At 37.1% G+C, this 11,150-nt stretch overlaps 1 protein-coding gene across 1 annotated transcript in view; it reads left to right on the forward strand.

Moving 5' to 3' along the window:
• The first annotated feature begins 1,035 nt into the window (after positions 1 to 1,035).
• Positions 1,036 to 11,150, forward strand: part of MSH3 (mutS homolog 3) — a 127,301-nt gene continuing 117,186 nt past the window's right edge. The window contains exons 1-7 of the mRNA XM_014550665.1: positions 1,036 to 1,041; positions 1,211 to 1,331; positions 3,350 to 3,570; positions 6,707 to 6,922; positions 8,534 to 8,650; positions 8,941 to 9,058; positions 10,705 to 10,850. Coding sequence (XP_014406151.1) covers positions 1,036 to 1,041; positions 1,211 to 1,331; positions 3,350 to 3,570; positions 6,707 to 6,922; positions 8,534 to 8,650; positions 8,941 to 9,058; positions 10,705 to 10,850 — 945 coding nt within the window. The remainder of the gene's footprint in view (positions 1,042 to 1,210; positions 1,332 to 3,349; positions 3,571 to 6,706; positions 6,923 to 8,533; positions 8,651 to 8,940; positions 9,059 to 10,704; positions 10,851 to 11,150) is intronic.

The raw sequence follows: 11,150 nt of genomic DNA on the forward strand, positions 1-11,150 counted from the left end.
CTTGTGGGTGGCGGGAGGAGGCGGGGCCGGTGCCGGAGAATTAGGGAGTTGAAGGTGCCAGAAGAGAAAGGGGCGGATCGGGCAGGTGAGGAGGGGAAAAGCCTGGCCAGCCTCCATCCTGAGTGTAGTTCAAAGATTGTAGTTTCCACTGGGAAAATAGACTTGAGGCCAAGATCACACAGATTCTTACTGGCCGACCAGAGACAGGAACTCAGGTCTCCTGACTCCCATTCTGATGAGGGTGGGGGCCTCTGGGCCAAGGATACATCTTTTAACCTACGTCCTACCCCCCCTCCCCATTTTGTCCCTGGATTGAATGTTAAGAGGAGTTTATTTATCTTATTTATTCTGGTTTTGTTAGGTGCCTCCCTTCAACTGATTAAAATAAGTAGTAGTGGGGTTTGTTTGTTTGTTTTTTACCAGGGACACTGCCCCTCCTGGGAATGCCTAAGGGTGAGCTCTCACTGGGGTCCCTGATACAGTATTTTTCAAACTGAGGATGTTGAAGGGGATTGCAGATTGGCTTTCAGCCACCTTCTAAGTTTTAATGAGGGTGACAGCTTGGCTGCTTCAAAATCTTGTTTCCTTAATTTATATTTTTTCCATAGAGTGATTGGTTTTCTGCTGTTTTAGTTTTTTTTTTGACAGTAGTCTACATTTTTATGAATTCACCAAGATTTTATTTTATACCCACCATTTAGAGGGTATCTGATGAAGGACTTAAGTTTTTCACAGGCTTCCTGCCAACAAATGTTCACAATCTGTGGCATCTTCAGTGGTGAACATAAAATATAAATTACAATTAACATTTCAAAAGTGATACTGTTCTTTTATTGTCTATCTAATTTCACCTTTACTAAATAGCTTTTCTCTTAAAGGTATTTTATTTAACATGTGTAAGTAGAGTAATTCAAGTTATATAATTCGAAATAGGTGAAGGCTGACCAAGTAAAGGTGGCAGCCTTGGTTCTGATTAATTCTAGCAGGACTTGAGAAGCTGAGGCTCATGACCGGTCAGTCTCCTCCTTGTCTTTGATGATGGTAAAAACATTCACCCATAGGTCTTTTCAGAAGTCCAAGTAGGTGATTGTAGGAAGGAAGGATGGCAAGGACCTTGCTGTCATTCAAAAGTAAGGTTTAAATTATTTTGCATACATAGTGTTTTGAGATTAGAGAGTTAACACATCATTTTCTAACTTTCCTGATATAGGTTGCAGACATTGACAGAAGTACAAAGAGACCACTAGAGGATGATGGGCCTGTTAAGAAGAAAGCAAAGAAAGTCCAAGACAACAAAGGACAAAGTGATTCAGTGACGTCTGGGAACCCTGGTGAGTTCTGTCGCAATGATTTTTTCATTCTCACCAGTCATGGCTCTGATGTTCTTGCATTATCCAGAGGGCAGAGGAGGCGATTTGGAGAGTTTTGCCAAATAAATAATGGGAAGAAAAGAGGAGCATCCACCAGCCAGAAGAGTCGCTGGCTACTTCATCTTAAGCTTTTTTTTTTTTTTTTTAATTACAGTTGACATTCAGTATTATTTTATGTTAGTTTCATGTGTACAGCGTAGTGGTTAGACATTTATATAATTTATGAAGTGATTCCTCCTGATAAGTCTAGTACCCACCTGGCACCATTTAGTTATCACAGTATTGTTGACTACATACCACATGCTGTACTTTATATCCCCATCACCTCAAGTTTTTTAACATGTCAGTTTTAGATATTCCTTCTTTTGTAAGATTTGCACCCCGCCTCCATCTTGGGAAATTTTTTTTATATCCTTAGGAAGGAAGCCCTTGTATAATATACAAACTTACAGTGTTGAAGATTGATTCAAGTATATATTTTGAAACGGAGAGAGTAATAGTAAATAGGATGAACATATACAATTGGAGGGATTGAAATAGACATTTTTCTATCCATGAGTTTAATAGGAGATAAGATAAAGTATACATCTGAAAAGAGGTTTCAATAGAAATATGAAAAGTTTTAAACTTTTAGAAATGAGCAAAACACAACTCTTGCCTTCAGAGTGTTTTTGCTTTAAAAGGGAAGGTAAGAGATGATAAATGCAGCCCCAGTTTCCTTCTATATAATAGCAGCTACCTAAGTAGTATTGCTGTAAAGGTAAAATAATGTTTTCTGTTATATAGCAAATAACCAGTAAATGTACAGCAAATAATCAGTTTCCCTTCTTTTATGGATTGATTGCTTCTGGAGTAACTGCTAATTGGCAGACTGTGATAAGTGCTATGGAGAGATATGATCTGTTACAGGAACATAGAGAAAGAAAATGATCTTTAAGCTGGGGAATTAGCAGAGCGTTACATGGGAAAGGTAGCTTTGAGATGGCTCTTGATGAAAGGGTACAATAGTGACATGTGAAACTGGGGGCCAGGGCTTACCAGGGAGAAAGAAGAGCGTGAGCAAAGCTGTGGAGGCAGGAAAGCAGGTGTGTCTGGAGTGGTGATCTGGTTTCCTTGTGCACTCTTGGTGTCAGTATCTTTAGGTCTTTCCATTGAGCTGGTCAGAGTTCCCAGTCCAGTCTCCCAGCTTCTGCCTAGGGGAGAGCTTTGTTCTGAGAAGAGGCTCTCAGAAGAGGTTGTGTTTCTCATCATATAGTCAGACTGTATTTCCATTAGTGTGTCCTAGCATACAGTAAGCCTGTATTTCCATTAGCATTCTTTTGTCTTAGGCACAGTACTGCATCTCAACTGGGCCTGATTTACCTTTTCCAGAGAATTCTGCAATCCTCTGTTGATGTGGAGGAAGGACAGCTGTCCGTGAACTTAGAGTAGGCTAAGGGTGTTTAGGGATCAAATCACTTGGAACCAGTCCTCTTTATTTTACAGTAGAACTTCCCTTCATTCCATTTTCAGAGCTACTCGTACCCTAATTTCTGAACCTTTTAAGCATTTTATGTTGTAAATATAGGACTGGTTCTTGGTTTTCTTCACTACCTATTTAGGCTTTAGCTTTCAGGTATGCTAAATAGGTTTTGCTCATTCATTTTTTTTTCATTTTAGCTTCAGATATTTCATTTGCAAGTCTCACCTTTCCTTTTTTTTTCTGTACTTATGGGCAGATAAGTTTTTTGTGTTTTGTTTTTTTAAAGCAAAACCCTGTAGTTTCTAGTGGGCTTTTAGGACCAAGTGAAATTAGAAATTAGATATATGTTTCAAGAATGCCATCTTTACCCTGAACCCAAGTTTCTTTATTTCCTTATCAATATCATAGCTAGAGTCATTGCTTAATACAAAACTCCCTCTTACAAATTCTGTGCTGGTGATGAATTGACACGAGACAAAATATTATTGCTATATTTTCTTCTGATTTGTTAACTAAGAGCCAAGGAAATGTCTGAGGACCAGGATTGTTTTAAAGTCTCTGGAAAAATTGAAAGAATTCTGCTGCGATTCCGCTCCTCCTCAAAATAGAGTCCAGAGGGAGCCTCTGCAGGAGAGATTTGCAGTTCTGCCAAAATGTACCGATTTCGACGATATCAGTCTTCTGCGTGCAAAGAATGCCGCTTCTTCTGAAGATTCCAAATCTCAAACTAGTCAAAAGGTATGTAATAGTTATATCCATGAATACCCAATACCCAGAATAGTAGGTTCTGAAGTGTCTTTAGGTTCTGTGGGTCCACTCAGGGCATGGTTCCCAAACTTGGCTGATCACTTGAATTAGTTGAAGGAACTTTTACTTTTTTTGATTTTGAAATCCCTAGAGATTCTAATTTACTGTGTATTAAGGAGGAATGAATTGGTTTGTATTAAAACAAAATAAAGCAAAAGCCTCAAGTGATTCTGATGTATGACGCCTGGATCTGGAGCTGTTCACTGACTTAGGGGATTCTTTGTTGATAGTACAAGCACAGTTTCTTACAGTCCTCCTTATAGTTTCCATGATTAGCCTGGACAGTCATGATGGGCAACTTATATCGATGTTTTAAGGTTTTCAAAGGTAAACCAAATGAATATGGATCCTTCTACTGTTTTATAACTTATTAATGTTTTTCATCCTTGCAAAATCTGGGAATTTAACTCTTGCTCCATCATGGAATTCTGCAATTCAGAATAGTGGTTTTCAGCCCACCTTTAAATTAGAATCCCTGGAGAACTTAAAAAAATACTGATAGCAAGAACTTTTTCTTAAAATTATATATTGGTTTGCAATAAGAATTGAGCATGGGTATTGTTTAAAAGCTCTCATTTTAATGTGTAGTCATGGTTGAGAACGACTGAATTAGAGAAGTAGTCTTTACATTTATTTGAGTGATTTAAATCTAATGAAATCAATAGATTCTTTCCTCAGAAAAATATCAAGCTAAAATCCATTGACTTATCTTAGATCATCAGGGAAAACAAGGTGTTTTGTTCTTATTTTTAATTTATTTTAATACTTAAAGCAGTTAACCAGAGTGTGGTAGTCACAAAATATAGAGGCCATAAATCAAAGAACTTATAAACTTATATGCATAGCCCATGGACATGAACAATGGGGTGGTGAAGACCTGGGGCGGGGAGGATACAGGCTGAGGGGAGGGGCGGGGGGAGTGGGAAGAGGCATAAAGGAGGGGAAAATGGGAGACATTTGTAATACTGTCAACAATAAAATAAAAAATATAGAGAGAAGTAAAAAAAAATTTGTCTATTGAAGCTCACAATTTATTAATTGGAGGATTTGCTCTAGGACTTCACAAGAGCCTATCTACTATAGCTTTATGCGTAGAATGACCAACTTGGCATTTTTGATTCATAGAAAATTAGAAGACACCAGTTAGAAGGGACCCCTAGAAGTAGTATATGGGTATTATTACAAGTAATAGCTGAGTATTTGATGGCATAGACGGGTAAAGAGAAGTGGAAAAAAGCTGCTGAATGAACTTAAATGCCCAGTGGTCTGAGACCCTTAGTGTGGGGTCAGCAACCCCATAATTGTTGATAGGTCCCGAAATTTCCATCTTATTAATCTGATCACTCTGAATTGTCAAGATGAAGTTAAATTGAGTTCAGAATGCCATCTCTGGGAATATGGAAGTGTACAATATATCTGAGAAGTATTTTTCTTCAAGTGGTGAAAAAAAATGTTGCTTAATACTCAAGTATGCAGGTTGACTTATACATACATGAACCTTTTTCCTGGATACCTATTCTCATTCCATATATGAATAAGGACTTCATAGTAAGGCCCTCCCCCCATAGGAAATATATTTTTCGATGTATTAAGATTTTCAATATGTAGTATTCTTAAAGTTTACATAAAAATCATGAAAATGAAGTAGAAAATCCCCATCAAAATTAAAAGCAGATACATTGTCCAGTCTGATAGGTTGACCCACTTTTCTCTTGGCACACCTCTCCAGAGCTAACTGTTGTGTTATTGCTGATCTTTAGAAGTTTGCTGAGCTACACTTTCAGATAAATTGCATCTGTACCTGCTGTCCCAGCCAAGCTGAATTTCTAAACATTTAGCAAATGCTAAGTACATGTTTCTGGGTTTTCTCTTGGACTGGAGTTCCCCTCTTTGAGCCATATAGGGCATTTCTCTTTATCTCTTTACTTCCCCTGTTGGTCCCTGGTTTTTAGGTCATAGTTTAAATTCCAGGGGTAGTTGGTAAGTTTTTTTAGATGTTGGCAGTGACACAGTGACAATTAATTAGAAGTTGGATTTATCCTACAAATTTGTCTCATAAGCAAGGAATTTGCTCTAAGCTGTGAATTGCAATTAATTATGTTTTTCATACAGGAAAGCATAGATACAGGAATACTAATGTTGAAAATGTAACCTTGTAGTTTATGCTTTCCAAAAGTTCTTTATTTTTTAAAATATGTTTTTATTGATTTCAGACAGGAAGGGAGAGGGAGAGAGATAGAAACATCAGTGATGAGAGAGAATCACCGATTGGCTGCCTCCTGCACACCCCCTACTAGGGGATCGAGCCCACAACTTGGGCATATGCCCTTGACGGGAATCGAACACGGGACCCTTCAGTTCACAGGCTGATGCTCTATTTACTGAGCCAAACCGGCTAGGGCCAAAAGTTCTTTATTTTTTTATTTCATGAAGAATACTAGTAATAAATTAACTGTGTCATTAAATTACACATGGACCTCTTTCCTTGTTAAAAATGTGGAGAAGCACTAAAATCTCTAAAGTACTATCACCCCAATAAATTTGATAAAAAAATAAAATCTTAAAATTACAACCCTACTTTTCTAAAAGTTCTAGTCATGGTTCTTTTGGGGATTATTTATGGACTATACTATCTTTTAGACTGTGCTTGAAAATGTAGAATATTGCAACTTTAGCTGCTCACATGCCTGTTGAAAGTGATTCTGCTAGAGAGAGACAGATTCATGCCTGCTGACTATGCCTTACACACCTGGAATAAATAATGAAAAGGAAAACATTAATTACAATAGGATTAATGAAATTAAATGTAAATAGAAGTATACAAAACATTAGAATGTTTAGACTTTCAAAAGTGCATTAATAATTACACAGTAGTTTAGTTTGGCTCATATTTTTTGGGTCTTTTACTTTGAAAAAATTTTAAACCTACACAAAAATTTGCCTTAATGTACTGTGTACTCCTCAGATTCACCAATTGTTAGCTTTGTGTCCAATTTGCATTCTCTCTCTCTGGGAACTGATGTTATGGTTAGTGCTTTTGAAACTATAAAACTCTCTTTGTTGCCAGGACAAGACACTTTCTGATCTCAGTCATTTTGGATCATCACATGGGAGTTACGAAAACTTACAGAAAATTTCTGATTCTAAACCACCTAACAAAAGAACCAAAAGCATCTATACGCCATTAGAATTACAGTACCTAGAAATAAAGCAGCAGCAGAAAGATGCAATTTTGTGTGTGGAATGTGGATATAAGTATAGATTCTTTGGGGAAGATGCAGAGGTAAGTTGTTTTTTCAAACACCGTTTCATGTTTTTCTTGTTCAGCCTTAAATATTTTCCAATATTTTGTTTCATTTTTTAAACTTAAAAAGATGTGAATGTAATTACCCTTTAAAATGCTGTCATTTAAAGTAAAAACTAAAAATAAACACAAACAAACTTGGTGAGTGCTGACTTGTGGGGGAGGAGGTGAGGAGTTCCTGTTGGAATGTTGGTGCTTATTTTCCATGGTCTTTTCATCCATCAAACATTGATTGGATGGATCAATTAGTGAGTGAACCATAATCATGTGAGTCTCTGTGTTTCCTAAAGAAGATTTAAGCAAGAAAAAGTTTTTGAGATGTAAGTTCCTCTGTTTACCCTTAGTTTATGAATTTTCACAGCCAGCAACATTATTAAGTCTTAATGGAAGAGCCTATTAACTCTGCCAGCCACCAACAGATGTTTGAAGTCTTAACAGGTCTCTGTATACTAGTCATCTTGCTTTCTTAGTCTAAGTTGAGTTTGTATTTACTGTAATTTTGGGTATGTGAGATAGGCCTAACTTAAGACGGTTAGAAGTGGATTTGAGCACTTAATGGCAAGCTTAGGGAAATGCTTTGTTGGAGTCCTGGGTGGTTTTGATGATTTCATAGTTTTAGGCCTAGTTGGGTTGCACACCATCAGAGGATGATGAGGTGGCACTTCTGCTGCCTCATGGGTGGGAAGTGAAGACTTGGCCAACTTTTTTTCTTCCAGTTTCCTAAATACTGTTGTGACAGAAAGTGGTGTTGTCTAGTTCAGATGACATTATGCTGTGTTCAATGTTAGGAAGTTAGACCCTGAAACAGTCAGCATGTTTTCTGCAGTCAGGAACAAATATGTAGCTGGCATCTTATAAGTGAAGGGGTGAAAGGACATGCTGTTCTCTCCCCTTCTCTCTAGGTCAAATGATAGATTTAGTCCTGACCACAGTAAAGGCTCATGTTTTTCTGCCCTACCCTACAGGGATGAACTAATACAGTTCAGAAAAGGATGGGGGAGGGGAGCGAGAATGCTGGAATGATGAGCCTTCTGTGGCTCTAGTGGGCAGTCTCTGAGCCGTGGCGCTGTCTAGAAGGAAGCAGGGGTCAGGTGGTACTGCCTGGTTCTGCATTTCTATCACTCATGCATCATCAATTAGCTAGCCACACCAGGGGGTTCTCTTCTCAAGTTCCTCAAAGAAGCCCTATGTCCAAGTAGGTTTATAATTATGTATACATTCCTTAGTATCTCCTAATTTTCAGTTATTTGCATGTGGTATCAAATACTTATTCCAATACAGGGAAAGCACAGCCCTTTAAAGTTTTGATAGAGCTAAGGATATAGAAGTAGACCTGTCGTATTCTTCTGAGTCATTTATAGGTACAGATGTTGACCCTGAAGTTAGGCCATGGGAAAGGCCTAAAACACCAGGTTTAACTGTAGGCTACTACACAGGGAATGACTTTTAAACTTTTTATTGATATACCATGCAGACAAAGGACACAAATCCTACGTGTATACCTTGATGGATTTTTAACAAAGTGAACAAATGCCACACAGGGAGTCTTAAAATAGAAATTTATTGATATCCTCTTTTTCAATTTTTTAGATTGCAGCCCGGGAGCTCAATATTTATTGCCATTTAGATCACAACTTTATGACAGCAAGCATACCTACTCACAGACTGTTTGTTCACGTGCGCCGCCTTGTGGCAAAGGGATATAAGGTCAGCTTTGGCTTCAACTTGTGGGAAAGAGGGATCTGATTCTCTTCCAGAGTGAAAACATGTTTTGCACTGTAGTAATCTCTCATTGGTTTTGGAATTTGGCATTTTGGGAAAGTGAAAGTGAGCATAATTAGCTTTATATTTTCATGAGTTTTAACATATTATATATTTAGGGTAAATTTTTAAAAGACTAAGGTAAATGTTTCAGAAATAACCTTTTAAAATCTCAAAACATGTTTAAAAAATTTCTCATTACATTTGATATTTAATATTTCTTATTTTTGTTGAAGGTAGGAGTTGTGAAGCAAACCGAAACAGCAGCATTAAAGGCCATTGGGGACAACAAAAGTTCAGTCTTTTCCCGGAAATTGACTGCTCTTTATACAAAATCTACGCTTATTGGAGAAGATATCCTTTTTGAATAGGAAATTTTCTCTTAAATTTTAGAAATCTTTGTTTTAAGTAACATTTAAAAAATATCTGTTCTTTCAATGGGTATCTTTTTGATGAGATGAGGTGGTATATTACTTTGACCTTTGATTAGTGTGCTACTGAAGAGCTAGGGTTGGTAATGGCTGGAAACAAACATTTTTTTTTCAAATGCCATAGTAAAAGGAGAGTGTATCAAACTTTTAGAGCAAGAAAAAGGACAGTCTCATACAAGATGATAGCAGGTTATCAGCTGATTTGCAATCACATCTTCCCCAGGCCTGTGTGGGCAGTGGTTAGGCACTTAGGGCCTGTAAGCTCCTTCAGATCTTCCTAACACAAGACCTAAAAATAACTTCTTAGCTTCAAAATGAGAAAAGAAAAGTACAAAGTCAACATACAGTTAATTGCTTATAAAACATAGGCCATCTTCATTAATTGTTAGCTTCATAAAAATTGTATTATTTTTGAAAATGGATTATAGGTGGAACTTTCTTTCTAAGAATCCTTAGTGTGGACCGTGATTGCTCCAAAATGTATGGTCATTTATAAATTCAATGAGTTAACTTGAAACAAAATGACTTTACTAGCAAAGTCATAAAATTATGTCAATTTTTTTAAAAACCAAAAAATTATGTATTAAATGAGATAAGCATGTATTTTAAAATGTGTACTGTGGGATGGAGTCCGGTCTCAGAATAAAAGAATATAGAGATAAGGTCTTAAATGATACTGTGTGAAAGTAATATTTATTACAGTTTATTGCAAATCTGCATATTTGGAGACCTGCTTAGCTTCTACCCAAATTATGAAGACCGTTTTGCTTTATTAATGTCATGAATAGGGGATGGCTGTCACTCAAAATGGACCCCAAACCATTAACAGCTCTGTGGTATTCCAGGCTGGTCAGGCTATAAGATTGGTAATTTTATTGTTTCTTTTGCCTGAACTTGAGTCTCTTAATCGAAGCCTGCTCCTAAAACAGTACTCTTCCCTGCTTCTCTTTTGCTACTCCGATAGCTTTTATCTGCTGATACCCAAATTGGAGGTCCCCAGAGTGACCTTGTCTAAAGTCAGCATTTATCTCTGAGAATCTAATTAATGGATTCAATACACACACACACACACACACACACACACACACACACACACACGCCTGAATGTATGTTTCTGTTTCCTTTTTAGGTTTTCTTTTCTCCTGTCTTTAAAAAAATTCTCTTGCTATTTCTGAGAGCTATTAGGCACTTTAAAGGAGGAAAGTAATTTATGCTATTTTAGTGTGTGCATGCTTTGACTTATGGAATTAAATATTAGGGGATTGTTAAGGATTCAAGTCTCAGCATCATCCAAGAAAAGAAGAGGGTTAACATTTGGGCTTTCACAAGGTCTGAGGGTTTCTCCTAAGCCCTTTGGAAGCGAGAAGATAATAGTTGTCGGTCCTCATGAGCCGTATATCTTGGGGGACATAAGGCATATAGCTATGATCAGAGTAAATCAGAAAAATGAATGCTGTATGGGAGATTTGTGCACAGAGCAAAAATGCCTGGAAAAATAAACCATTCACTTAAAAGGAGAAAAACAGTTAATATTAATGGGAATATATATTTTTCTTTAATAATTATTACATGTGAATCCTTTAGTTCAGCTGGATGATGCTGTAGATATCGATGAGTTAATAACTGATACTTCTACTAGCTACCTTCTGTGCATCTGTGAAAATAAGGACAATGTTAAGGACAAAAAGAAGGGGAACATTTTCATTGGAATCGTGGTGAGTACTTTGTAGGTGAAGAATAAATGATAGATGTTCATGGTATCTCGGAATATGAGCAATCATGTATGGTTTATAATGAGGATATCTGATGAAATATGCTCTCAAGCAATTGTACTTTAAAAAATGTTTCCTCATAATTTTATATGTTTAGTTACTAGCTACAATTTTCTCATATGGATACTTGGCACTCTATGCCGTGGAGAGATCTAGGTAGTTTCTGTTCGTGTGCTTTAGGAGTTTAGGGTTGAAGACAGACACAGTGATAGGCATGGATGTGAACAATATACAGATAGTGCA

Source organism: Myotis brandtii, unplaced genomic scaffold, assembly GCF_000412655.1.
Source record: "Myotis brandtii unplaced genomic scaffold, ASM41265v1 scaffold115, whole genome shotgun sequence".
Taxonomy (NCBI): domain Eukaryota; kingdom Metazoa; phylum Chordata; class Mammalia; order Chiroptera; family Vespertilionidae; genus Myotis; species Myotis brandtii.